The 27,442-nt window shown below is 52.3% G+C and overlaps 1 protein-coding gene across 1 annotated transcript in view; it reads left to right on the forward strand.

Annotated features, from left to right (window-relative positions):
- Positions 1–24,564, forward strand: part of LOC100588242 (protein Daple) — a 79,421-nt gene extending 54,857 nt beyond the window's left edge. Inside the window, exons 15-25 of the mRNA XM_030802277.1 lie at positions 184–368; positions 5,678–5,815; positions 7,327–8,397; positions 11,486–11,613; positions 12,976–13,117; positions 14,247–14,435; positions 15,550–15,711; positions 17,776–18,053; positions 21,852–21,995; positions 24,434–24,523; positions 24,561–24,564. Of these exons, the coding sequence (XP_030658137.1) occupies positions 184–368; positions 5,678–5,815; positions 7,327–8,397; positions 11,486–11,613; positions 12,976–13,117; positions 14,247–14,435; positions 15,550–15,711; positions 17,776–18,053; positions 21,852–21,995; positions 24,434–24,523; positions 24,561–24,564 (2,531 nt within the window). The remainder of the gene's footprint in view (positions 1–183; positions 369–5,677; positions 5,816–7,326; positions 8,398–11,485; positions 11,614–12,975; positions 13,118–14,246; positions 14,436–15,549; positions 15,712–17,775; positions 18,054–21,851; positions 21,996–24,433; positions 24,524–24,560) is intronic.
- Positions 24,565–27,442: the final 2,878 nt, after the last annotated feature.

Consider the following 27,442-nt stretch of genomic DNA (forward strand, 5'->3'; position numbering starts at 1 on the left):
AGAGGAACCCTCAGGCACTGGGAGCGGAGGGGCAGGAGGGAGGGTCCCCAGGTGACCTGTGGGAGCTCCTCCCCAGCCCCTTAGACCCTGGACTCCGGGACTGATGACCATCTCAGAGCTCGGGGCAGAGAGTGGAAGCAGAGGCCCACAGAACACTGGGCTCTGATTGGACTTTGTCTTCAGCCTCCAGGAAGTCGTTTGTGTTTGAGCTGAACGAATGTGCGTCCAGCCGCATCCTGAAGCTGGAGAAGGAGAACCAGAGCCTCCAGAGCACCATCCAGGGGCTGCGGGATGCATCCCTGGTGCTGGAGGAGAGCGGCCTCAAGTGCGGGGAGCTGGAGAAGGAGAACCACCAGCTCAGCAAGAAGGTACCTTGGCCTCCTTAGGTCAGCGGGGAGGCACAGAGCCCTCGGGCACCCTCCCATCCTCCCCAGTGCTTGTCTGGAGCACGGACAAGGAGGCGGCCAGGTAGAGCATACAGGTGTCAGGCAGTGGGCAGAATCCAGGTGCAGTCACCACTGATTATAATAGGAACAGGAGTGAGGACTGGGGAGAGCCAGAGGGAGTGTGGCCCTGTCCCTGCTCTGCTGCCTTTAGAGGATGACCCGGACATGTGACTTTCTTGTGCCTCGTTGTCTTCATCTGTGAAATGGGGTTGATGGGGTGCCTTCCTGTAAAAAGAAAACTCCCTTGTTCTCTTCCATGCCACTGCTCCCAGTACCTCACTGCTTGTACCAGGGGTGTGGGGTTTTCCCCATATCAAGCAATTCTGGAGTTCTCGGGGGACACCAGCTGGGTATCCTACAATTTAACTCAATTCTGACACTACAGACCCAGCAGCCTGAGGGCTCAGTCCCACCAGACTGCCTCCTACTTCAGGTGCCAATCCAAGTCCGGATTGTCACCTGTGCTTCTGACCGGCTGACTGTAGATCAGAGGTTCCCACCGCTCCCTTCGTGGGCTCCACTATTGCCTAGATGGCTTAGTATTCCTTGTTTATGACGAAGTATACAAGGCACAGGCGGAACAGATGCACAGGGTGGTGGGTGCAGGGAGTGGTGCCACGCTACCCTGCCCTCTGTGGGTGCCCCTCCAGCACCTCCACATGTTCACCAACTTGGACACTTTTTGACCGAGTCCTTTTGGGTTTTTATGGAGGTTTCATTATATAGGCATGATTGATTACATCATGTGCCATTTGATGAGCTCAACCTCCAGCCCCTGTCTCCTCCCTGGAGGTAGGGGAGGCCTGTAAGTTTCAACTCTCTAATAACATGGTTGGTTCCCTTGGCAACCAGCCCCCATCCTGAGGCTCTCCAGCAGCCCCCAGTCCTCATTCATCTTAGCATGCAAGAAAGGCCCCTATCCCTTTGGAGATTCCAAGGGTTTTTGAAACTTGTGCCAGGAAGTTTAGCAGCAACCAAACACGCATTTCTTTCCTTTTTTTTTTTTTTTTTTTTGAGACTGAATTTTGTTCTTGTTGCCCAGGCTGGAGTGCAATGGCACAATCTCGGCTCACTGCAACTCTACCTCCCAGCTTCAAGCGATTCTCCTGCCTCAGCCTCCCGAGCAGCTGGGATTACAGGCACCCACCACCATGCCCAGCTAATTTTGTATTTTTAGTAGAGACAGGGTTTCACCATGTTGGCCAGGCTGGTCTCGAACTCCTGACCTCAGGTGGCCCACCCGCCTCGGCCTCCCAAAGTGCTGGGATTACAGGCGGGAGCCACCGTGCCCGGCCCCAGACACACATTTCTTATGCTAGCTGTTGTGGGGATTAGAGGAGGTAGTATGTGTGATGGATTCGGCACATAGTAAGCGCTCAATAAAAAGAGAGCAGTGCACTGTTATAAAGCATACAGTAGGGACCCAGGGAGAAGAACCAGTAAGGTACCGAATACCAGATGCTGAGTTGTTGACTACTGTGATAATGAACGTCCTTGGGGCCGCAGAGCCTGGGTATGTATGTGTAAGGCCACTGATGGAACACCTTAGGGTCTTGCTGTGGTAAAACAAGCAGGTCAGTGCTTTCTCACTCCTCTGGCTTTATGGGATGGGGAAGAAGAGATAGCTGAACTGTGTTCTGTTTTACTGACAGCTGTTGGGTCTTCCTGGGAGCACAGTAGAAGCCATACATCTGGGTGAACACATGAGGATTTGCAAGCCAGTCTCGTTCTACAGTTAAGAGGATCCCTGTCCCATGGCAGATTCCATCTCAGGTGCAGGAACCGGCCATTGAGAGACTAGGGATTGCCGACAGGGCTTGCTCATTCCAGGTCAGAGGACCTGTCATCCACCTGCCTCACGCTGTGGAGGCACTGGTGTATTGTGGGCTCTGAATGCACCAGCTGTCAGATTCCAGTCGAGGGAGGAGGCCAGAGTGTTCTTGCGGGCTGACTGCCGTGCAGGACAGGCAACCCTCAGCCAGCTCAGCTCATCCTGAATTTCCCTCTCCAACCTCAGCCATCCAGCTGTGAGTCCTGGCAGTGTCATTTACTGAGGCATCACTGTGGCGGGAGACCTGGGTCCCCTGGCTCTGCAGGTTCTTTTTTTTTGGACGGAGTCTCACTCTGTTGTCCAGGCTGGGGTACAGTGGTGCAATCTCACCTTCCTTGCTGTCTCCACCTCCTGGGTTCAAGCGATGCTCCTGTCTCGGCCTCCCAAGTAGCTGGGATTACAGGCATGTGCCACCATGCCCAGCTAATTTTTGTGTTTTTAGTGGAGATGAGGTTTCGCCATGTTGGCCAGGCTGGTCTCCTGACCTCAGGTGATCTGCCTACCTCAGCCTCCCAAAGTGAGCCACCGCACCCAGCCACTCTGCAGGTTCATCATCTCTGAGGCTGGGAACAGGTCCCCCACTCCTAGGAACTGGTCCCTTGAGTTCCCTCATGGGACCTCTCCTACGTGGCTCCTCCCTCTTTTCCCTTTGAACTTTGTGTGCCTTGCAGCGTTTGAGCTGTCGGGTGGTTTTTCCTCTCTTTGTAGGACAACAGAAGACACCCCCGTCTCATGCCACGTCTTCCGGTGCAGGGCAGCATGGGAAAGTGACTCAGTTTTTTGAGACAGGGTCTCGCTCTGTCATTCAGGCAGGAGTGCGGTGGTGTGACCATGGCTCACTGCAGCCTCAACTTCCAGAGCTCAAGTAATCCTCCCACATCAGCCTCCCACATAGCTGGGACCACAGGCACGTACTACCGCCCCCAGCTAATTTTTTTTTTTTGGAACTGGGGTCTCTTTATGTTGCCCAGGCTGGTCTCAAACTCCTGGGCTCAAGCAGTCCTTCTGCCTCAGCCTCCCAAAGTGCTAGGATCACAGGTGTGAGCCACCACGGCTGGCTCAGTGTTTTGGTTTCTTGGATTCATGTGGGCCTAGCACAGGAAATGTCTTCATAAGTGGCAGCCCAACCTTGGCCATGATAAAAATAATTGCCCTTTAAGAAGATGAGAACCTCCAGCTCTGCAGGCCCTCACGATGCTGCCTCAGAAGGCCTGCAGTATTATCTCACTGGCCTAGTGATATTTTGGGTCCCCTCCTGGCAGGTCACCGGGGTGGTGCCCAGGCATCTCTCTGCCCTGTCCTGTCTGCTGTGGCCCCTCCTCTGTACAAACAGGACCTGGCGGGGGCGCCGCCCACCCATCACAACTCCTTATGCTGATCTCTCAGGCCCTACCCATTTCCTCCTTGGCCCGACGCCAGCCTCTCCTGCCGTGGCCCTAGGGAGGCCCTGTCTTGGCACACACTCCCTGGTCTCGAGGGCGCCGGAAGGGAGGGGCCGCTGTTTTCAGGCAGTGCTGTCCTGTGTCTGAAGCCTGGAGCTCTCTCCTCCCTCTTGTCTATGGCCTGCCCTGAGCCTGGCTGGAATCTGGCCCGACCCTGCAGGGTGGTTCTCCCTTCACCCTCTGTCCATGTCTCACTGACTGTTTTATTGGCCCCATGGAAGGGGTCCCCGCCAGCGATTGACAGGTGAACCCTTCAGCACCAGCAGGAGGTGGGCTGTGCTTCAGGCCTGGCAACCCTCAGCCAGCTCAGCTCATTCTGAATTTCCCTCTCCAACCTCAGCCATCCAGCTGGCATTTCCTAGTCAGTAAGCAAGCCCGCTGGCCCTGCTGAGTCCCACAGAGGGCCCCTAGTGCCAACCTGGCTCTTCACCTCACCCCAAATGTAGCCCAGGATGCATGCTTGCTTTGGTCTGGGACCTCTGGAAACCATAGTTCCCTACAGTTCAAACATCTTTCTCTCTAACTCAAGGCACCTCCGTGGGTCCTAAAAAAGCCCCCTCCCTCCTCTGTGTCTGTAGCTTTGTATTGAAGTCATAAGAGTTCATTCTTTGAGTCAAGAAGGAAAAAGAATCCTTATTTTTAGAGGAAGAGGGGCAGCTTTTTGGGGGCCTGTCATGAGAGGCAGGAGCAGCTCATGTGAAGACATGCAGCCTGGGGGCTGAGGGGCAGGGTCCTGGCCCCACAACTCCCGGGAAAACCTGATGCTGCACCACATGAGACTGTTGCCCAAGCCAGCAGCTGCAGGGAGGACAGGAAACCCTCTGGGGGCCAGAAAGTCTGCAGCCATCCCGTGTCTCAGCCCAGCAGGTTCGTCAGGGGCAAGGGTGTTCTTCGGGGATGGACAAAGAACCACAGAACGAGAAAGGTGAGGGGTCCAGCAGGGGTAGGTAGGACCCAGGAAATCACACCTTTAGACCAGAAGCAACAGCAATCAGAAATGCAAGGGTTGGCCAGGCGCGGTAGCTCACACCTGTAACCCCAGCACTTTGGGAGGCCGAGGCAGGCGGATCACCTGAAGTCAGGAGTTTGAGACCAGCCTGGCCAACATGGTGAAACCCCGTCTCTACTAAAAATATAAAAATTAGCTGGGCGTGGTGGCGGGCTCCTGTAATCCTAGTTACTCAGGAGGCTGAGGCAGGAAAATTGCTTGAATCAGGGAGGCGGAGGTTGCAGTGAGCTGAGAGATCATGCCATTGTACTGCATCCTGGGTGACAAGAGCAAACGTCCGTCTCAAAAAAAAAAAAAAAAAAAAAAAGTGGAGTCAGAATCTGCATTTCAGCAAGTCGGGCACTCATGTGCAACGGGGAGCATGAGGACCTCTGTTTAGGTAGTTCATGTTTAGGAAGGCTGGGAACAGGTGGGTTCTGGCATAAGACCTTGATGTCAAGGAGATCACTGGGTGGCCGTCAAGGCCAGACAAAATGTGGCGTGGCCTGGCCTGTGATGGAGATGGTGGAAGTGTGGAAGGGGTAGGAAGGACAGGGCTTGGTGACAAATTTCCATGGAGGTGAAAGAGGAAGAGATACAACAGAGGGCCACTTGAGCAGCCAGGTGACATCACCAGCTGAGGCAGGAAGTCCGGGAGGACAGGAAGATGGGTGCAAGTGAAACCCCCCAGGGCACCCAGCGGTGGTGGCCCCAGGCAGTGGAGCACATGGCAGCAAGGATGGGGCAGAGGGACGCTGGGGGGATGGTGATGGGTTGCTGCCTGGTGACTTTCTGTCTTAAGAGTGACAGCTGTGGTGTGGGGAGGTTGCTACAGAATGATGCCAGGAGGTCTTCCCTTGAGAAAAGACCCACTAGTGCATTCTATGGGGGCGGTTTCTGTTTTGTTTTAAATCATGGTTCACTTCGTAGGACTAACGTCTGCACTGGGCTGGGTCTTTTGGTTCTGCAGATTGAAAAGTTACAAACCCAGCTGGAGAGAGAAAAGCAGAGCAACCAAGACCTGGAGACCCTCAGTGAGGAGCTGATCAGAGAGAAGGAACAGCTGCAGAGTGACATGGAGACCCTGAAGGCTGACAAAGCCAGGCAGGTAGGTGCCTCCACCACTAACGCCTCTCCCAGAACCCCTGCCTGCAAGATGGAGAGCCAGGATTACAGCCATTCCTGTTACAGTATTGTGCATGCATGGATTATCCATTACCTAGCTTAGCCGCAGCTTAAATCAGCAATTCTCAATTTCCCAACTGGCGGTGGGAAAAGGTGGGGTGAATTTTGCCTCCCAAGGGACATTTGGCAATGTCTCAAGACATTTTTGATTGTCGTGACCCAGGGGAAGAGAGGGGGTGGTGCTCCTGGCATGGAGTGGGTGGAGGCCAAGGATGCTGCTACACATTCTTCAGTGCGCAGGGCAGGAACACTCCATCTGCAAATGTTCGTAGTGCACCAGCTGAGAACCCTGGCAAACCCGTGTGGTTTTATTTGCCTCACACTACAGGCAGCCCCAGGGCAGGCAGTCCAGGGCTGATGTAGTGGCTCAGGGATGCCATCAGGAACCAGGCCTCTTGCCTACAGCTCCACCAGCCTTAGCAGTGGCTGCCGCACATCCCTAAGGTACAAGCAGGAGAAAGGTGGAGGGCTTAGCGGCACAGGGAAACCCTCCCAAGGATGCTCCGTAGACGTCATGTTGGCCGGAACTAACGTGTAACTACCTCTGCCTGCAAAGAATGCCAGGGTACCAAGTATTTTAGTTTTTTGTTTTCGTTTTGTTTTGTTTAATTTAATAGAGATGGAATCTCGAAATGTTGCCCAGGCTGGTCTCGTACTCCTGGGCTCAAGTGATCCTCCCGTCTTAGCTTCTCAAGGTGTTGGGATTACAGGCATGAGCCACCATCCCCAGCCCCAAGTATTTTAGCTTTTTGGTGTCTGTAGTAGAGGAATAAAAAGCCTGGAGAAGATGGTTGGAATGGCGCATGGTAAACAGACTGACAGGGCTCTGCCCAGATGTTGCTCCCAGCCAGGAAGGCACACTTCCAGGTGACAGGCAAGATGATCTCAGGAGGATGCTACTGAGAGAATAGGGTGCTGAGGGAGAGAATACTGGGATACACGGCCACCTTAGAATCATCATGCCAGGATCTTTTGGGGGGCTGACCCCAAGTATGAGAAAGAGCAAGTGAGGCAGATAGCCAGAGGAAAGTACTCCAGGCGGAGGGATCAGCATGTGCAAAGTGTTCACAGTCAGCTGGGCTAGGAGCAGTGAGCAGGAGGTGGAGAGTGGTGTAAGCAGAGGCTGCAGAGGTGGGCAGGGCCCGGCCACCAGAGACCAAGACAAACGGCTGAAACTTAAGTGAGGGAGAGAGATGTAATTTACATTTTAAAATCCTGGCTGCTCTGAGTGTATTCTGACTTGAACCATCTAAGTGGCGGTGTCCGTGCCCACTCACCCATGTCTGTCAGGCCTCTGGGGAACACACAGGCAGCGTCTGAGCACAGGTAGGACAGCTGTTGAAGGCCTTCTCTCTCCCATCCCCAGTGTGAGCCCACGTCACTGAAATAGGTTCCTGCAGCAGCCTGGGTTGTGCCTGTTGTGTTTTCCCGTAGATCAAGGACCTTGAGCAGGAAAAGGACCACCTCAACCGAGCCGTGTGGTCGCTGCGGGAGAGATCGCAGGTCAGCAGCGAGGCCCGCATGAAAGATGTGGAGAAGGAGAACAAAGCCCTCCATCAGACGGTGACGGAGGCCAATGGCAAGCTCAGCCAGTTGGAGTTTGAGAAGCGGCAGCTGCACAGGGACTTGGAGCAGGCCAAGGAGAAGGGGGAGCGGGCAGAGAAGCTGGAGAGGGAGCTGCAGCGACTCCAGGAGGAGAACGGGAGGCTGGCCAGGAAGGTGACCTCCCTGGAGACGGCCACTGAGAAAGTCGAGGCCCTGGAGCATGAGAGCCAGGGCCTGCAGCTGGAGAACCGGACACTGAGGAAGTCTCTGGACACCTTGCAGAACGTGTCCCTGCAGCTTGAGGGCTTGGAGCGTGACAACAAGCAGCTGGACGCGGAGAACCTGGAGCTGCGCAGGCTAGTGGAGACCATGCGCTTCACCAGCACCAAGCTGGCACAGATGGAGAGAGAGAACCAGCAGCTGGAGCGTGAGAAGGAAGAGCTGAGGAAGAACGTGGAACTGCTCAAGGTGCTGGGCAAGAAGTCAGAGCGCCTGGAGCTCAGCTACCAGAGCGTGAGCGCTGAGAACCTCCGGCTGCAGCAGAGCCTGGAGAGCAGCAGCCACAAGACGCAGACCCTGGAGAGTGAGCTGGGCGAGCTGGAGGCTGAGCGCCAGGCGCTGCGGCGGGACATGGAGGCCCTCCGGCTGGCCAATGCACAGCTGGAGGAGGCCGAGAAGGACAGGAAGGCCCTGGAGCAGGAGGTGGCCCAGCTCGAGAAGGATAAGAAGCTGCTGGAGAAGGAGACCAAGCGGCTGTGGCAGCAGGTGGAGCTCAAGGACGCGGTCTTGGACGATAGCACTGCCAAACTGTCCGCTGTCGAGAAGGAGAGCCGCGCACTGGACAAGGAGCTGGCCCGCTGCAGGGATGCGGCCGGCAAGCTGAAGGAGCTGGAGAAGGACAACCGGGACCTCACCAAGCAAGTCACCGTGCATGCAAGGACACTGACGACTCTGAGGGAGGTGAGTGGACACAGGCGGCCCCTGTAAGGGGATTGGCAGGTGGTGGTGGTGGTGGGTTCTGTGGTGCATGGTTTCAGGAGAGAAGTAAGACTCTGTGTCCTCCTTAAATGCTTTATCTAATTCTAAACAGCAATACCTAAAGGTCTAAGAACCCAGTAAATACCACGTATTACAATCTTACGACCCAGAGATAACGTTCCTCATAGTTTGGGTTGTTTCGTTTCATCATTTTCCCTCACGTATACAGACACATGCTTGATGTCATACTTACACACAGGTGAGCTGTTGCAGTTTTTATTTATTATGTTGTGGTTTTTGTTATTTTAGATTTCAAAGCCACAACTTCCCAATGGCTGTAAGATATTTATTTGTTTTATTTATTTATTTATTTTTGAGATGGAATCTCACTGTCACCCAGGCTGGAGTGTTGTCGCGTGATCTTGGCTCACTGCAACCTCTGCCTCCCGGATTCAAGCGATTCTTGTGCCTCAGCATCCCACGTAGCTGGGACTACAGATGCATGCTACCACACCCTTCTAATCTTTTTGTATTTTTAGTAGAGACGGGTTTTCACCATGTTGGCCAGGCTGGTCTCGAACACCTGACCTCAGGTGACCCACCCGCCTCGGCCTCCCAAAGTGCTGGGATTACAGGCATGAGCCACTGCGCCCAACCCTTACTTATTTTTGAGACAGAATCTCGTTTTGTCACCCAGGCTGGAGTGCAGTGGTGCGATCCCAGCTCACTGCAGGCTCCACCTCCTGGGTTCAAGTGATTCTTCTTCCTCAGTGTCCTGAGTACTGGGATTACAGACACACACCACCACGCCTGGCTAATTTTTGTATTTTTGGTAGAGACAGGGTTTCGCCATCTTGGCCAGGCTGGTCTTGAACTCTTGACCTCAGGGGATCCATCTGCCTCAGCCTCCCAGAGTGCTGGGATTACAGGCATGGGCCACTGCACCTGGCTAAGATATTTAATCCTATAGGTTTACTGTAATTATTTTTTAGATGTTTAGATTGTTTTAGTGTTTTCCACTATTTTATTTTTACTTATTATTTTTTAAATTTTATTACTTTTTTTCCTAGAATCCTTTCCTGAAGTTTTTTTTATTTTTAAAATTGTATTACCTTTTTCCTAGAATCCTATTTTCCACTATTTTAAATAATACTAGACATCCTTGTACACATAGACCTTCACGAATCAAACTATTTTTTAGGGTATATTCTCAGAAATGGAATTACAGGGTCAAAGAGTGTGAACGTGTTAGTCTCTTGAGGGATGTAAAATCCTCCAGAATTCTATGTTGTCCTTACCCTGGTAAGTGTTGTGTGGGCCACCTGGGCATTTGTTTAGTATGCTGGGGTGAGTAGATGGCTGGCTGCTCTGGGAAATGGCTTCAGCAGCTGAGTGGCCCAGCACCGTTTATCTCACTCGTGTAGGGTCTAGTGTGGGGGCCCTGCCCACATGGGAGAAGCCAGGCGCTGGAGTCACTGCACTTAAGGCCCATTTCAGGTGCCTGGCTTCTGCCATCTTGAGGCTTGGGCACCCCCAGTGGAGTCCTCTTCTGGTTCCTCAGCGTGTGGTGGGTAGAGGAGGAAGAGAGAGAGTGAGGAAGATCACGCTGCATGGGTGGGGCTCAGCAGCACAGCCACACCCAACCACAGGGTGCCACATGCCTCACAAGAGAAGGAAATGGGTTTGGTGAACACTGAGCAGTCTCCACACTGGAAAAAGATGACTGACCATCCATGCAGACAATTCCGTGTGCTGTGGGGGAGAGATCCAAAATATGAACGCAGGCAGAGCCCCGGCTTGTTAGCATAGGTTAGTTAGGCTGTGCTACGATAGCCAACCCCAGCATCTCTGCAGCTCATCACAGGCAAGGCTTACCTCTTGCTCACCAGAGTCCAGGGGACCCTTCAGGGAGTTTGTCTTCTGCTTGACCCAGCAGTCCAGGCTGTTTTGATCTCATGGCTCCACTGTCTTAACACCAGGCTTGGGCGGTTGCCATGGCAGGTGAAAGGGCAGCTGAATGTCACACATAGGCTCTTCTGTGCTCCAGCCAGGAAGTCACCCACATCACTCCCACCTCAGCCCCTTTGCCAGAGCTGGTGACCTGGCTTCAGCTGATACAGGGTGGCTGGGAAATTTCGGGGAGCAAGTGATAAGCATCACTGTCTCTGTCACACTGCCCTTCAGGTCTGAGGATTCGGTTAGGGTTAAGCATGCATGCAAATGACTGTGACACCAGGCAGAAAACGGTCACTACCTACAGAGCTACAAACAGATGCTGACGTAAACTGGGGTGGAGGAAGTGAACCACCGACATGCATTCAACACCCACGTTTTGAAAAGTAGACCAAGGCCGGGTGCAGTGGCTCACGCCTGTATTCCCAGCACTTTGGAAGACCAAGGTAGAAAGATTGCTTGAGGCCAGGAGTTCAAGACCAACCTGGAAATATAGCAAGACCCCATCTGTACAAAAAACTTAAAAATTAGCCAGGTGTGCTGGTACACACCTGTAATTCCAGCTACTGAGGAGGCTGAGGGGGGAGGTTCACTTGAGTCAGGAGTTCAAGGCTGCAGTGAGCTGTGATCACACTACTGCACTCCAGCCTAGGCAACAGAGCAAGATGCTGTCTCTAAAAAATGAAAAGTAAACCAGATCCAGGGTTTAAAATAAAATCTTTCCCCTCTTTACACATTTTCTGTTTCAAAGTATCTACAAGGGGCCTTTAATTACTTGTTGCTCTGTTGAAAAGACAGCCATATTATTAGAAATCAAATGCACTACTTAAAGGTCAACATAAGTGGCATTTCAAATACATGACTTAGAGAAGTGGCATATTAGATCCATCCTGACATGTTGCCACCTGGTCTGGTTGTTTTCAGCACCAGGTGGGCTGGACAAGTGCATTCATTGGCTTTCCTCGGGAAGAGCATCCCTGGGGTTCAGAGTCCCCTCGCTCCACATGGAGGCAGCCGTGGCCTGGGAGGACAGTTGCTCACACCCGGGCAGGGCTGGCGCCTGACCTCTCTGCATCTTTTGCTGAGCTCCTATCTCGTACTCTCCCCATCATTCCAGGACCTGGTGCTCGAGAAGCTGAAGAGCCAGCAGCTCAGCAGTGAGCTGGACAAGCTGAGCCAGGAACTGGAGAAGGTCGGCCTCAACAGGGAGCTGCTGCTGCAGGAGGACGACAGCGGCAGTGACACGTGAGGGCCTCCTCTCCCTCTCCCCATCGTGGGAGCACTTCCTCCGCTGTTCAGTCTGCAGGCTTCTCACCCTCCCCTGAGACCTCCATGAACTCTCTACTGCCGAGGGCTCTGACCTCACGCAGTTCCTTGAGCCCAGAGTTCCTTGGTTGTTTCTGTTCCAGCTCTTGTTCCTTGAGGTTCTCAGATAGATGTGGAAGGAGATTTTGTCTGATGAAAAAGCTTCTTTTTTTTTTTTTTTTTTTTTTTTTTTGAGACAGGGTCTGGCTCTGTCGCCCAGGCTGGAGTGTAGTGTTATGATCTCGGCTTACCTCCATGTCCACCTCCCGGGTTCAAGCGATCCTCCAGCCCCAGCTGGAGACCACTACCTAGCTGGGACCACAGGCATGCACCGCCACACCTGGCTAATCTTTGTATTTTTCGTAGAGAGGGGGTTTCGCCATATTAGCCAGGCTGGTCTTGAACTCCTGAGCTCAAAGTGATCTGCCCACCTCAGCCTCCCAAAATGCTGGGATTACAGGTGTGAGCCATGGCTCCCAGCCACGCTTCTTAATTTTTTTAAAAAATTAGACTATTACAGTTTTTCCCTGCAATGCTTGCTTAAATCATATTGGGTTTTGTTGTTGTTTTGAGACGAAGTGTCACTCTGTCACCCAGGCAGGAGTGCAGTGGCACGATCCCGGCTCAGTGCAACCTCTGCCTCCTGGTTTTAAGTGATTCTTACGCCTCAGCCTCCTGAGTAGCTGAGATTACAGACATGCGCCACCATGCCTAGCTAATTTTTGTATTTTTTTTAGTAGAGACGGGGTTTCACCATGTTGGCCAGAATGGTCTGGAACGCCTGACCTCAAGTGATCCTCCCGCCTTGGCCTCCCAAAGTGCTGGGATTACAGGCATGAGCCACTGTGCTCGGCCTGATCTTGTTTTTTTGGGAAATCGCACATCTTGGACTTTTCCTGGACTTGTAACCGAGGAGATCCACATGCCTTATAGTAGGAGTCCTCTGGTGGAAAGGCCTTAGACTTACCACTTAACCTAGCACTGTGACCTTGGACAAATTTCTTAACCTTTCTGAGACTTAGTTTCCCCTTTGGTAAAATGGCAATAATAATTACTTCTTCAGACAGTGACTGTAAAACTGCAGCCGTGGTGTTGCCTTTGAAGGTGTCACAGGTGTTTCTACCCAGGGAACCCCCAAAGGGCTCTGGGAAGATGAGTTTTGGCTGGTGAGTTCTTCTGAATCAAAAGCTGCAGTTCCCTAACCCAGCCTAATGGAAGGAGTGATGTGTTGGCAGCGAGGACACTGGGAACTTGTGGAGAGGAAGTAGATAAGCGATACTATTGTATCTTTGTGTTTTCCAGAAAATACAAGATTTTGGAGGGCAGAAATGAATCAGCATTAAAAACAACACTGGCCATGAAAGAAGAAAAGATTGTGCTCTTAGAAGCACAGATGGAAGAGAAAGCGAGCCTAAATCGCCAGTTAGAGAGTGAGCTGCAGATGGTGAGTGTGGAGGTTGCACTGTGGGGCCCAGCTGCCCATTCTCAGCCTCACCCTTTCCAGCCGCTCACCTGTATAGCAGTGGGGTGGCCTGGATACTCATTTTCTAGGGCAGGTGTAGATGCACCACAGAGTGACTGAGGGAGCCACCCTCAGAATCACACACACTGGGGCCAAACAGAACCAGAGTAAGAGCCACCGGACTGCGGGGAGGCGGGCAGTGGCCTAGAACAGCACCAAGTCCACCAGGCAAGATATGGGAACACCCCTGAGAGCCCTCCATGAAACTGCACATTGGGCACTGAGCAACGGCCTGCAGAGTCTCACGGGCGCCCTCCAATGAGACAGATGGGTGCATGGGGACTCGTGAGGACATGCACATGTCTACTTCTGGGTGCATGCATGCACACGTATGTGCCACGTGTGTGAACACACTTTCCACACGCATATAGATGTGTGTTCTCCACACATACTCTCGACATACATATGCACACGCTCCTTACACATGTACATGCATGCTCTCTACACACACACATGTATTATCCATGTGCCCACCATGTGTGTGCACACTCCACACAGACACATGCTCCTCACACACAGGTGTACACACCCGACACGTGCTCTCAATGTGCACACTCTCACAGGTGATCAGGTGTGCACACTCCCCCCTTCCACACACACACTCTTCCAGCCTCAGTTTTGAACACGTGCCATGCTTCTTGGCTGCGGGACTGAATAGGAATCTGGATGAAGCTGCTCCAGTGCCAGCAGGGGCTTTGAGACCTCGCCCCTGTTCACCTCCTGTATCCTCAGCCTCACCTCTGTTTGAGGGAGTGGATAACTGAGGCTCAGGAAAGCAGGAGGCCACATAGCTAAAGCAGGGACTGAGGCAGGAACGGGTTGCAGGCCCCCACCTCCCTGTCCTCTCCGGAAGGGAAGGGAAAATACAGGGCAGAGGGTTGGTACCTTCCCCTCAAAGAAGCGCGTCCGGCTTACACGCGGCTTACATGCACCAGGGCGGGAGTATGGGGAGTATGGAGGGTGTGGTGCAGGCTGCCCTCAGCCACTCACTCGGGGCTCCAGGCCAGGCTGCTTCCGCCTAAAGCCTCCTTGCTCATTGTCACGCCCGTAGCTGAAGAAGGAGTGTGAGACCCTCAGGCAGAACCAGGGAGAGGGGCAGCATTTGCAGAACTCTTTCAAGCACTCTGCAGGGAAGACAGCCGCCAGTCACCAGGGGAAGGAGGCCTGGGGGCCCGGCCACAAGGAAGCCACCATGGAGCTTCTCCGAGTGAAGGACCGGGCCATCGAGCTGGAGCGGAATGTGAGTGGGCTGGCCTGGGCATAGTCCATCGGGGACAGAGAGAGAGACTGCCTTATCAGTAGTCCTATTGATGACTTGTCATTGCTGTAAAGAACACAAGAGATTTCGCCAGATCTATCTAGTTGGACACGTCTTGAGTTGCAGGTCCCGTGGGCCCTTCTTCATTTGAGGTCCCTTCAGTGATTCTCACATCAGGGGCACACACAGTCTTCATGGCAATTCAGCCTCTTCCTGTAGTGTTGTGTCTTTCAGTGCCCAGTACCAAGGATTGGCAAACTCCAGCCCCCACCTGCTTTTGTAAATAAAGTTTTATTAGCAGACAGTCATGCCCATTGTTTACAGGTTGTCTGGGGCTGCTTCCCCTACAGTGCCAGTGATTCTTTAGGTCGAGATGGAAACCCCATGGCTGGCAAACCCAAAAGTATTTCCTATCTGGCCCTTTCTAGAAAAAGTCTACTAATGCACGTCCGTACCTCTGACTTTGATTTTCAACAATGACTTTATGAAGTTCAGAGTGGTGATTTTCATTATTTGATTGATTATAAAGCTAAAACAGAATTTCAGAGACTTGACCCAAAGCCCCATGCTAATAAGGGATAGTAAAAGACTACAGGTCCTGGCCCTCAGCCCAGTTGGTGGCAAACTTTAACATGGCCTTTATTAGTCTCATGTAATGTGAAGTGCCTTATTCTACTTGCTGTCACCTCTGAGTAAGGCTGTAGCCTAAGGCTTTGACTCCCTGTCCTGTGAGATACTCAGGGTTGGAGTCAATGGGAGATGGAACTAGCTCACAGAAATGCACTCTTAGGGTGTTCAACAGAAAACAAAGGAAAGCATTAAAGAGACAAAGGAAACAGCTTTAACTCCAGCATGCATTCACCTCCCACTTAGATACGCAGGTCTCAGGCAGTGTTCCCATGATGTGTAGCCTTTTAAAAAAATCCTGCTGATTATCTTTTTCAAAGAGAGAAAATATACTGCCCTCATCCAGCAGACCCCTCGCTTTGGCTCCCAAAACATCAACTTTTGAGGGTTCATTACATCCCAAGTACCTGTGGCCAGTTAGCATTTACCCAGTTGGAGTTTGATTCGCTCATGCCTCCCGATCTTCTAGAACGCAGCTCTGCAGGCTGAGAAGCAGCTGCTCAAGGAACAGCTGCAGCACCTGGAGACCCAGAACGTGACCTTCAGCAGCCAGATCTTGACACTGCAGAAACAGAGCGCCTTCCTGCAGGAGCACAACACCACGCTGCAGACCCAGACCGCCAAGCTGCAGGTGAGCGGGGCTCCCAGCGCCAGTGGTCCACAAGCCCAGCGGGATGTTTATCTGTGGCGCCTGGGGACCAACTGGGGGCATTAGGACTCCTCAAAAGCAGCAGATCAAAGCACAAAGCAGTTTGGGATTTTGTTAATAGACCCGCTGTAAACAGTGATCAGTGAAGGGGGTGACAGTTTTTAAGCCATTTTCAGTGATTGAGAAAATGGCTGCATGGGCCATTTTCATTTCATTTCTCTCCTTTCACTTGCATTCTTGTCCATGTTTTCCAGTCTTTTCCTTGAGGTGTTATAAGGACTGACTTGGAAAAGAGGTTTCAGGATTAAGCTTGGTTTAACAAAGTTAACCAGGTTTCTTTACTGTAGAACCTGGCAGAACTCTTTCTTTTTTTTGAGACGGAGTCTTGCTCTGTCACCCAGGCTGGAGTGCAGTGGTGCGATCTCAGCTCACTGCAAGCTCCGCCTCCCGGGTTCATGCCATTCTCCTGCCTCAGCCTCTCTGAGTAGCTGGGACTACAGGCGCCCGCCACCACACCTGGCTAATTTTTTTTGGTATTTTTAGTAGAGACGGGGTTTCACCGTGGTCTCGATCTCCTGACCTCATGGTCCGCCCGCCTCGGCCTCCCAAAGTGCTGGGATTACAAGCGTGAGCCACCGCGCCTGGCCAGAACTCTTTCTTTTTAAGCTAATGTGAATTTTTCATTTCTAAGAGGGAAGTGTAGGATATGAAGTGGCTCCCAGACTGTTGAGAGCATCAAGCACAACTAGGTCGTGTGCCACTTCAGATGCTTGTTTTCATTTATCGCTTGTAGACTGTGGGAAAATAAATTATTTATTGCAGTTTTTGTTTGTTTGTTTCGAGGTGGAGTCTCACTCTGTCACCCAGGCTGGAGTGCAGTGGTGAGATCTCGGCTCACTGCAAGCTCCACCTCCCAGGTTCAAGTGATTCTTGTGCCTTGGCTAATTTTTGTATCTTTAGTAGAAATGGGATTTCACTAAGTTAGCCAGGCTGGTCCCGAACTCCTGACCTCAAATGATCCACCCATCTCACCTCCCAAAGTGCTGGGATTACAGGCGTGAGCCACCACACCTGGCCTTTTATTGCAGTTTCTGAGAAAAGTTTGAAAATATGTAACTTATGGGGCAAGGACAATCAACAGGAAACTGTTTGGCAAAGAAATTGGAATTTGTTCTGGTAACAAGAAAATAGTATATTGACTTACTATTTTGAATTTTTCTTACAGTCTTAATCTGGTTTTAATATCAGGGTAATTCTGGCTTCATAAAATGATTTGGGAAGTATTCCTTCCTCTTCAGTTTTCTGATGATTTTGGATGTTGTTGGATGGAGAGGTATACAAATACCAATTATGTTAAGTAGGTTGACAGTATTGTTCAGGTATTCTATATCCTTATTTACAGATATTCTGTCTACTTGTTCTAGAAAATAGGTTTTGTTTTCATTGTAAGAGACAGGGTTTCACTCTGTCGCCTAGGCTGGAGTGCAGTGCTGTAATCATAGCTCACTATAACCTCCAACTCCTGGGCTCAAGCAATCCTCCTGCCTCAGCCTCCCAAGTAGCTGGGACTACAGGCATACAGCACCATGCCCAGCTAAGTTAAAAATACTTTTTTTTTGTAGAGATGGGGTCTCACTATGTTGCTCAGGCTGGTCTTGAATTATTTGGCTCAAGTGATCCTCCTGAAGTCCTGGGATTACAAGCCTGAGCCACCACAGTCAGCTGAAAAGAGGTTTTTAAAAAATAGCCAAAGAGGGCACAGCACACAAGGGAGTTATCCAGGGAAAGGACATCATCTGCCCCAGCAGCTCACATCTGTGGCGAGTGGCTCAGGACTGAAGCACCCTCTGAGTGTCCGTCTATGCGGTTTAGTCCCCTTCCCACAGCAGTTCCTTAAGTTCTGGAACAGCCGTCCTGGGTACCCTCTGGGTCTTCTGCCCTGAGGGTCCCGGCTATTTTCGTGTCTGCTCCAGCATTTGACCTGCTCCCCAGCCCTCCTCGCTGACTGTGGGGCCTGCGCCATGCCGCGCTTCTCCATCTCGGCAGGTGGAGAACTCCACGCTGAGCTCCCAGAGCGCCGCGCTCACCGCGCAGTACACGCTGCTGCAGAACCACCACACGGCCAAGGAGACGGAGAACGAAAGCCTGCAGAGGCAGCAGGAGCAGCTTACAGCGGCCTACGAGGCCCTGCTGCAGGACCACGAGCACCTGGGCACGCTGCACGAGCGGCAATCGGCCGAGTACGAGGCCCTCATCCGCCAGCACAGCTGCCTGAAGACACTGCATCGGAACCTGGAGCTGGAGCACAAGGAGCTCGGGGAGAGGTGGGGCCTGGGGAAGGAAGGGGGTTTGGGGAGGGGTAGAGTCCAGAGGAGAGGCTGGGCCCAGGGGGAAAGGTGGGGCCTGGGGTAGAGGCAGGGCCTGGGGAAATGGGTGGAGCCTGGAGGAGATGGGTGGGACCTGGGGGAGAGTGATGAAGCCTGGAGGAGAGGTGGGGCCTGGGGAGAGGGGTGGAGCCTGGAGGAGAGGCAGGGTCTGGGGGAGATGGGTGGGACCTGGGGGAAAGGCGGGGCCTGGGGGAGATGAGTGGAGCTTGGAGGAGAGGCGGGGGGCCTCATGAGAGGGGTGGAGCATGGAGAAGAGGTGGGGCCTGGGGAGGGTGGAGCCTGGAGGAGAGGCAGAGCCTGGGGAAAGAGGTGGAGCCTGGAGAGAGGCAGGGTCTCGGGGAGATGGGTAGGACCTGTGGGAAAGGCACGGTATGGGGGAGATGGGTAGGACCTGTGGGAAAGGCAGGGCCTGGGGGAGATGGGTGGAGCCTGGAGGAGAGGCGGGGCCTCGTGGGAGGGGTGGAGCCTGGAGGAGAGGTGGAGCCTGGAGCAGAGGCAGGGTCTCAGGAGACGGGTAGAGCCTGGAGGAGAGGCAGGGCTTTGGGGAAGTGGGCAGGGCTCGGGGGAGAAGCAGGGTGTGTGGGGAGGGGAGGTGAAGGAGGGTGGAGGTGGGGCCACTGGGTAGGCCTGCAGTGGGGCCTGGGGCCAGGCTTGGGGAGTCTGCCAGGCTGCTCGGAGGACTGGGACTTCCCCAGCCCTCCCCTGCCGGAAATCTCTTGGCCGGCTGCTTCCCATTGTTGGGGCACCTGAGCTTTCCCAAAGGGAAGGAAATAAACATTACCTTCAACAATTTGGAATTTGTTTAACTGGAGACAGTAGCAAGAGGGGGTCCTGTGTGGAGAAGGGGGTGCCTCTGCTACTTCCAGTGGGCCTTTGGGGCCCTGATCCCTAGGGATTCTCTTCTCTCTCCAAAACAGAAATAACGAGGGAACTCTCCACGGCTCTGTTTGTAGGGGTGTGCCTTCTCTGGCCTCCCAGCTCTTCTCTTTTCATATCAAGGTCTCGCTTTATTTCTTTCATTTTTAACCTTTAGTTATGGAAACTTCCGAACATATAGAAAGTAAAGAGAATCATTTAGTGAAACTCTTGTGTATGCATCATGCACTCTCGACAGTCATTTATGTCCTGCCGTTCTCATTTCATGTGCACCTCCCACTCTCCACCCCCTCACCCCATTTTTTACAGGTAAAACTTACTTACGTTGAAATGCACACATCTTTGCACTCTTGACAGTTCATGGTCTTGGGTTTTGTACTCATTAAGTCAGCCAATCTTGGCTGGGATTCTGTCTCCTGCTAATCAGTGATGGCACCAGGCACCTGCGCAGGGCATGGCAGGATCCAGGGAGGGCTAGGAGAGGTAGGATGCTGCTCTCCAGAGTCTGAGGGACAGGTGTGATGTGCACCTGAATCTGATGCATGAGAGAGACATGGCTTAAAGAGAGGCTCTCAGATACTTGGAGTACAACAGAGGGAGCAAGATCTACTTCCTTTGCCTGGGAAATGGCCCTGCTGAGGATATTTCCTTTGGAGCAGCCTCAACAATATGGCTAAGTGATCACTGGTTCTTCAAGGTGGGAGCGGGGAGGACATCTCCACGGTCAGGAGCCACAAATGTCATTGAATCACAAAAACCTTGTGTGGGTGCTGATGATGCTTGTGGGTTCATGGGTGGTGATGACATTCATTTATTCACTTACCAAGTGCTTCCTTTTTATCTCTATCTGGAGTTCTTCACCCCTTTTATCCATCCAGATCTCCATCCTTCAGGGGCTGTTGAGGCGTCTGAAACTATAAGACTACTCCTTCCGGCCTAAAGTAGCATATTCTGTCTCTTGGCACTTTGATCTCTCCCTCATCTTCCCCCCACCCATCTTGTTATTTGTGTGACATTTATTGTGTACGTGGTGCTGTGTCTAGACGTGGTGGGAGCTGCACCCAGCTGACAAACTAATGAAGCATTCGTGTAAGTCTGATACCAGCATGATGCCCAGCACTCACCAGGCACGCACGTGCCTTATTCTTAGTGTTATGTTATGTCATGTTAACTAATGTCGTATTGTATTCTTTCTTTCTTTCTTTATTTTGAGATGGAGTCTCGCTCTGTCGCCCAGGCTGGAGTGCAGTGGAGCGATCTTGGCTCACAGCAGCCTCCACCTCCTGGGTTCGAGCAATCCTCCTACCTCAGCCTCCCAAGTAGCTGGGACTTGGCAGGCATGCACCACCACACCCAGCTGATTTTTGTATTTTTTAGTAGAGACTGGGTTTCACCATGTTGACCAGGCTGATTTTGAACTCCCAACCTTAAGTGATCCACCTGCCTCGGCCTCCCAAAATGCTGGGATTACAGGCGTAAGCCACCGCGCCTGGCCCCTTATTGTATTCTTAATGTGCATTCAGAGGGCAAAGGTTTTGGCAGGTGGAGTTTGGACTGTTGTTTTCCCTGCAGGTCCTTGCTCAGTACAGCATGTGGTAGTTACTCAGTGCTTTTTGCTGGTTGGACGATGACTGGAGGCTCCCTTGCTGTGTCTGCAGCAGGGCTACAGGTTTAGGAGTGTAGGTACATGGCACACAAGGATGATGGTTTTCTATTCTTCTCATTTGACACTTAAATCGGAGATGCTCACTCACTCATTGCTCTAACAAGCATTCACTACGTGTCATTCATCACACGGGGATTCACTGGTGAGTAAGAGTTATAAAGTTTCTGCCCTACACTTGGGTCATTGCTGATGGTTAGAGACATGCTTGATGAATGTGCTTTTCCAACAAGGTACAGTGGAGTCCTGAAGAGAAAGGCTGGAAACCCCAGGAACACTGGCTAGTCTCTGTCAGATTGTCTTTGGGTGTGAGACACTCAGGAAGGGGTCTGTGGCGAAGAATTTGCCTGAATGGGGAAGATCAGGAGGCTGTGCCTCAGACTTCTCAACACTTCCAGTCTGCTAGGAGATCCTGGGTCACCCGTGAACACACGAGGTTGAAACAGGCTGGGAGGGGGAGGGGCCGGGGCCTATGGGGCTACATCATTGTATCTGCCCCCCAGAGATGGCCAGTGCAGCCAACAAAGATAGATAAGAGCCTGGAGAAGACTAGAGCCTGGAGGGTAAGGAGAAAGTTGTGGGGACGGTGAGGGCTGTGGCTAAGGGGCCCGAGGAGAGCTGCTGTGTGTATGTGACAACAACTAGTCCCTGGCAGCTCCTGGGTGAGCCTCTGTCTCTTGGGGAAGGCCAGACTAAGAACAAGTGGATGCGGGCTCCTAAGGGGAGAGGGAGAGGCTTCTCCAGCCCTTGGAGGGTGGGATTAGCTGTGATGTGCAGTGGAATTCCGCTGTTTGTTTTGTGGTTTCTCTTAGATTTATTTGTGCTTAGTGAACTACCTAGTAGCTTATTTATAATTCCCTAAAAGAGAAGGGCGTGGAGCTTAGCAAATGTAGTCATCGCATTGTCAGGTGGCTAAAGGAAGAGTGACTGCTTTATCAGGGCATGGAGGGACTATGGAGACAGATTGGGCTGGAGGAAGAGGATTCTGGGCTCCAGGGCTCGGCGCTGGCCTTGACATGGCTCCCAGCGGCCGCGCTCCCCGCCTGCTCCCTGCCCCATGCCCCTCACTTCTGCAGAGAGACTCTCCAGAGGAATCCCATTTTCTCACAGGAGGCACGCAGATCCTCCGGGATGTGAGTTACCTGTAGGAAAAGAAGGCCCTGGCCAGACTCACAGCAGATGTGTCCCTCCAACAGGCACGGTGACATGCTGAAGCGCAAGGCGGAGCTGGAGGAGCGGGAGAAGGTCTTGACCACTGAGCGAGAGGCGCTGCAGCAGGAGCAGAGGACAAACGCCCTCGCCGTGGGCGAGAACCAGAGGCTGCGGGGTGAGCTGGACAGGTGAGCGCTGGCGCCCGGCCCTGCATGTAGCAGCACCCCGGATTCTGTTCAGACCCTCCTTGCATAGCAACCACTGAGAAGGTCGAGTCCCCTGGCGGTCATGGATTTTTATCCCTTGCTATGTGAACAGCTGGGTGGGTAAAATAAGCTAAAGGGTAACTCTAGCTGGTTGCTGGCCTGCGAGCACTCAGGTGACACCTGGGGATGGAGTGTCGTCTGAGTTAGGTGGTTCTCCCCTCCCACCCTTGTGGTGAGGATTGCATCAGGAACAGGTGAATTCATCATCTGGCTTAAGCCCACCTCATGCTCATGAAGGAGAAACTTCAGATTCCTCATGATTCACAGAACTCCTATTTGTGAATCCACCTACTTGCTAAGGTTTTATTTGCCGCCCAAGACCAGTCTCCGTGGGGCTTTCGTGGACACGCACAGAGTGGTGAAATGCGGGAGTCGCTGGATGCGCACCTTCCCAGCTGAGGGCACACACGACAACACGCTGCCTTCTTGTTTCAGCCCCTACTGCAAACAAATGTCCCTTTCAGAATCTCTTCAGTGCCACGGTTTTCACATTTTGTGCTTTCGGGAAGTGACTTTGCTGTTTAAAATGACCTACAATTGTAGTACTGAAGTGCTGTTTCATGTCCCTAAACAGAAGGTGGCTGTGATGTGCCTTACAGAGAAAAAAGTCTTAGATAAGCTTTGTTCAGGCATGAGTTACAGTGCTGTGCTGTTGGCTGTGAGTATGTTACATAAGGTATCTTTAAACAGAAACCCACATAAAACAAGGTTATGTATTGATCAAGTAACAAAAATGTGACCAGAGGCTCCCGGGAACCTAATTCTGTATTTTTTCCCGAGGCTGGATGCTTCGCTGTTCACTAATTCAGTGTTTACAGTAACTTTATAGAACGTGACTACCACACGTAATGAGAATCGACTATACTATTATTATCTTTTTGGCTTTATTTTAAACAGATGAGGAAACAGGTTGAGAGACATTAAATAACTTGTTCCCAGTCAGTGTTTCTAGTGAATAGCAGAGTCAGGATGGAAGCCAGGTCCTGTCTCATTGCAAAGCCTTGACCGTATGAAATTCTTCCTCCTCCCACATACTCGAGTTCGTGTATACGGGGGGTTAGAAACTCTACCTTGGCTCCCCAGGCAAATAAAGCACATGGGTAAAACAGTACCAGACACAGACCACAGACCGTAGAACGGAGAACGCACATTGTCTAAAAGGGCAGCAGAGAATTGGCTCCAGCAAAGGCCACCAGCTGGAGGCAGGCCCGGGACTGCCTGGGCAGCCTTTTGTTTTTTATAATTTAAGAGAACCTGAATGTTTGGGTATTGATGTAAACTTCAAATTGTTTAATGCTGGCAACTAAATTTTTTTTTTTTTTTGAGATGGGATCTTGCTCAGCCACTGAGGCTGGAGTGGCATGAGCATGGCTCACTGCAGCCTCAACTCCCTGGGCCTAAGTGATCCTCCCAGCCCAGCCTCCCAGGTAGCTGGGAGCACAGGTGTGCATCACTGTGCCCAGCAACGGTTTTTTTTGAGACGGAGTCTCGCCCTGTCGCCAGGCTGGAGTGCAGTGGCGCGATCTTGGCTCACCGCAAGCTCCACCTCCCGGGTTCCCGGCAACTTTTTTCTACTTTTTGCAGAGATGGGGGTCTCACTATGTTGCCTAGGCTGCTGTGGAACTGGCCTCAAGTGATCCTCCCTCCTCAGCCTCCCAGAGTGCTGGGATTACAGGCATGAGCCACCATACCTGGCCAACTAATTTGTTTTTAAAAAGTAAAATTGTACAGGCCAAATAAGACACGTCTATGTCCAAATCAAGTCCACAAGACCCTGGTAATTTGAGCTTTCTGATACAAATCTCCAGAGAACCCCCAGTTGGATAATAGTTGTTTTGATGATGGCAATTTTAGTAGATTTACATAATACACACCATCTCACACTTTATCTCAGGAGCCGAAATTAAAAAGGGGCTTGGAATTGGGAAGAAGAGCTGGGCAGAGACATAGAATTTTAGAGCAAAAATGGTCTAGTTCAGTGGTTTAAATATTTTTTAAACAGCAGAATCTTGTTTTTCAAGTGTACACAGATACCAAAGCTGTAGCATAGAAGAGATCGTAGCAGTGATGCTGTGTTGAAACACATGTCTGAGCTTGCCTGCTCGGTCTTCCTGGAGGCTCAGTGTGGTGGCATCAGGGGTACCCTCATGCAACCCCAAAGTACACAGTTTGCTGGTGGACAGTTTTGTTCAAGCTCCTTATTTTACACATGGGGGGAAAAAAGGCCCAGAGAGGTTGTGCTTTTGTCTAAGGTTGCACAGACTGCCACTGTCAGAGCTGGGACATAGCCCAGGTCTCTGGGCCGTTACCTGTTTGGCAGGCTCTTCAGCTCCTTTGCCCTGTGACTCTTCCCCCTCCAGGGTCAATTTCCTGCACCACCAGCTGAAGGGGGAGTACGAGGAGCTGCACGCCCACACCAAGGAGCTGAAAACCTCACTGAACAACGCACCGCTGGAGCTCAACCTCTGGCAGGCCCGCTTCGATGAGCTGAAGGAGCAGCACCAGGCCATGGACATCTCGCTGACCAAGCTGGACAACCACTGTGAGGTGAGGCCCGCGCCAGGGGAGCCTCGGGAGACAGGGATGAGTCCCCCAAAGGGACAGCCCAGGGCTCAGCCAGGCTGTGAGGCGTCCTCATGGGCATTTGTGCTCGAAGACACAAATGTGTGGAGGTGGCACAGAGGCTGCGGTGAAGCCAGAGGTGCTGACGGGGTCAATGCAGCTTCTGGTGGGACTATATACGAAAACACCCCTGTCTGACCGTCGCCTTTTGCAGGGTCGGGAGAGGCACAGTGGGGACGGTTGATGATGTTTTATCTCGATCCTCTTGGCTGTGTCTACACTGTCTTCCTGCTTCTCTTCAGTTCAGTAGTCACACTGTCCTAGAGAAGTGTGAATTTGCTCCATTTTGGGGTGTGGCTGCCTCTGGGACGGAGCTCACTCAGGAGTCCCCGGCTTCCAGAGCCGTCCCTTCTAGTACGCAAGGTTGGAAATGGCCTCAAGCAGCAAGACCCTCTCCAAATGAGATCTTAACAGACCTCAGCACATGGAAGGCTGGTGAGGCAGGTCTGGCAGGGAGGAGCACGTAGGTCTCACCCCACCTCCTGGACAGCCCCAGGGACAGCTGGCACCTCAGGACAAGGTTTGCTCTTTTATTGAGAAACAGTCTCAGACGCCTTTTGCCCAGACCCCTCGGTAGCCCTGTGAGACATCACAAATGAGGAAACCGAGGCGCAGGGTGCCAAGATGCCTTGTCACGGCCACCCACCCAGGTCTCGTGTTGCCCCCTGAGAATGAGAGACCCTGGGACCCTGAGGGCCCCACGGGGGTGGAGGCAGGATGGAGGCAAAGGCCACGGCACTGCCTGTGGAATCCCGGCCCCCAGGGGCTATGCTGTCACAGGCAGGTGCGTCAGGATTTTCCAGGAGGTTTCAGGTCAGGGGCTGCAGCGCAGGCCCTGTGGAAAAGGTCCCACTTGTGGTGAAGTGAAGTACTGGCAAGAGCTGGACATATGTGGTAGGCTTTGCATGGGAAGGACTCATTTGCACAGAAATGGACGGGGGTACTTTTTGGAAGATGCTGATGATTCACTCAGGGTGGAACACAGGTCATCAGAGGGGACGAGGGAAGGGCTGTGGCCGGGATGGTGGCTTTTGGGAAGGGGTTCAGCGGAACTCCAGGTCCAGCACAAACCAGTGCACCCAAACAGGCCACAGATGGAAGCCATGTTCGTCTACCTGGGCTGGAGGAGCAAAAGACCACCAGCCGGGTGGCTTAAGCAGCAGAAGTGGGTTTCTCCCGGTTGGGAGGCTGGACGTCCATGATCCGTGAACCGGCAGGGCTGGTTTCTCCCAAGGCATCTCCTTGGCTTGCAGGCAGTGCTCTTTTCTCTGTGCGAGCTCATTCCCAGTATCTATGTGTCGAAATTTCCTTTTCTTGAAAGGACATCAGTGAGATTGGATCAGAGCCCACCCTCACGGCAGCTTCATTTTAACTTAATGGCCTCTTTCTGGACCCTGTCTCCAAATGCAGTCCCATACTAGGGACTGGGGCTTAGGGCTTCACTGTATGAATTTTGGCGACATGGTTCACCCTGTGGCAGAAGCGAAGCAGCATGAGCGAAGTGATGAGGGCGTGGCTGTGCTCAGAGCCATGCTCGCCGCTCCTCCCACCCCGCCTCTCTCCAGGAGCCCATATGCCTTACACTGGGTTGGTTTGTTGCCCTGCATCTAATGAGGTGGAAGAGCAGCTCCCCCATCGTTACTGGGATGCACTGGTCCTCAGGATCATGGACTTGGGCTGAAGGGCGGGGCCCGGCCGGCTTGGTTCCCTGGGACCCCCCCGGCCATACAGGGTCTTTCCATTGGGCCAAAGCTGAGTTTCCAGGGACGGTCTTTCACCCTGCAGACCGCTCACTTGCCACGTTTGTGACGTGCCTGACTCCCAAGCCTCATGCAGTTCTCTACACTGGGGAGACTAATGCTTTATTATGGTATTTGTTTTAATTGCTGCCCAAGCAATATAGCGGTGGCAATCACAGAAGTATTTTTAGTGAAAAAATGCCATAGCTTCACCTCCTTTTCCCTTCCAGTTCTTCTCACTGTATACATAAATTATGTATAATTATATTCAAGACAGGTAGAATTTTGATTTTTCTCTTAATGGTGAAGTCAAAGTTAGAAGTGCTAATGGGGTGAAGAGGAGGGGACAGCCTGTGTTTCCCACCTCCGGTGTACCAGGCATTTTGCTGTGTTCTCCTCTATGTTACTCAATCCTTACGGTGGCCCCACGAGCCCATCCTCCTTTCTCATAGTCACGCATTGGAATCCAAAGCCTGTGATTTTCCCACTGCACCCCAATCATACTCTAGAACAGAAGTTGGCAGACTTCAGGCCAGGCGCGGTGGTTCATGCCTGTAATTCCAGCACTTTGGGAGGCCGAAGCGGGTGGATCACCTGAGGTCAGGAGTTTGAGACCAGCCTGGCCAACATGATGAAACCCCATCTCTACTAAAAATACAAAACATTAGCTGGGTGTGGTGGCACGCGCCTGTAATCCCAGCTGAGGCTCAGGAGGCTGAGGCAGGAGAATCACTTGAAGCCAGGAGGTGGAGGTCGCAGTGAGCTGAGATCATGCCACTCCACTCCAGCCTGGGCAACAAGAGCAAAACTCCATCTCAAAACAAACAAAAACATTATTGATGAGATTTTTCGTATTCTTTTTATTTGTATTAAGCCTTCAAAATCTGTTGCATATTTTGCACTTGTGCATCGTGATTCGGACTAGCTGCATTTTACTGCTCAGTCGCCACGTTGCCAGGGACATCTGGATTGGACAGTGCAGCTGCAGAGGGAACTCAGCCATTCCCA

The sequence above is a fragment of the Nomascus leucogenys genome, chromosome 22a (assembly GCF_006542625.1).
Source record: "Nomascus leucogenys isolate Asia chromosome 22a, Asia_NLE_v1, whole genome shotgun sequence".
NCBI classification, from domain to species: Eukaryota; Metazoa; Chordata; class Mammalia; order Primates; family Hylobatidae; genus Nomascus; species Nomascus leucogenys.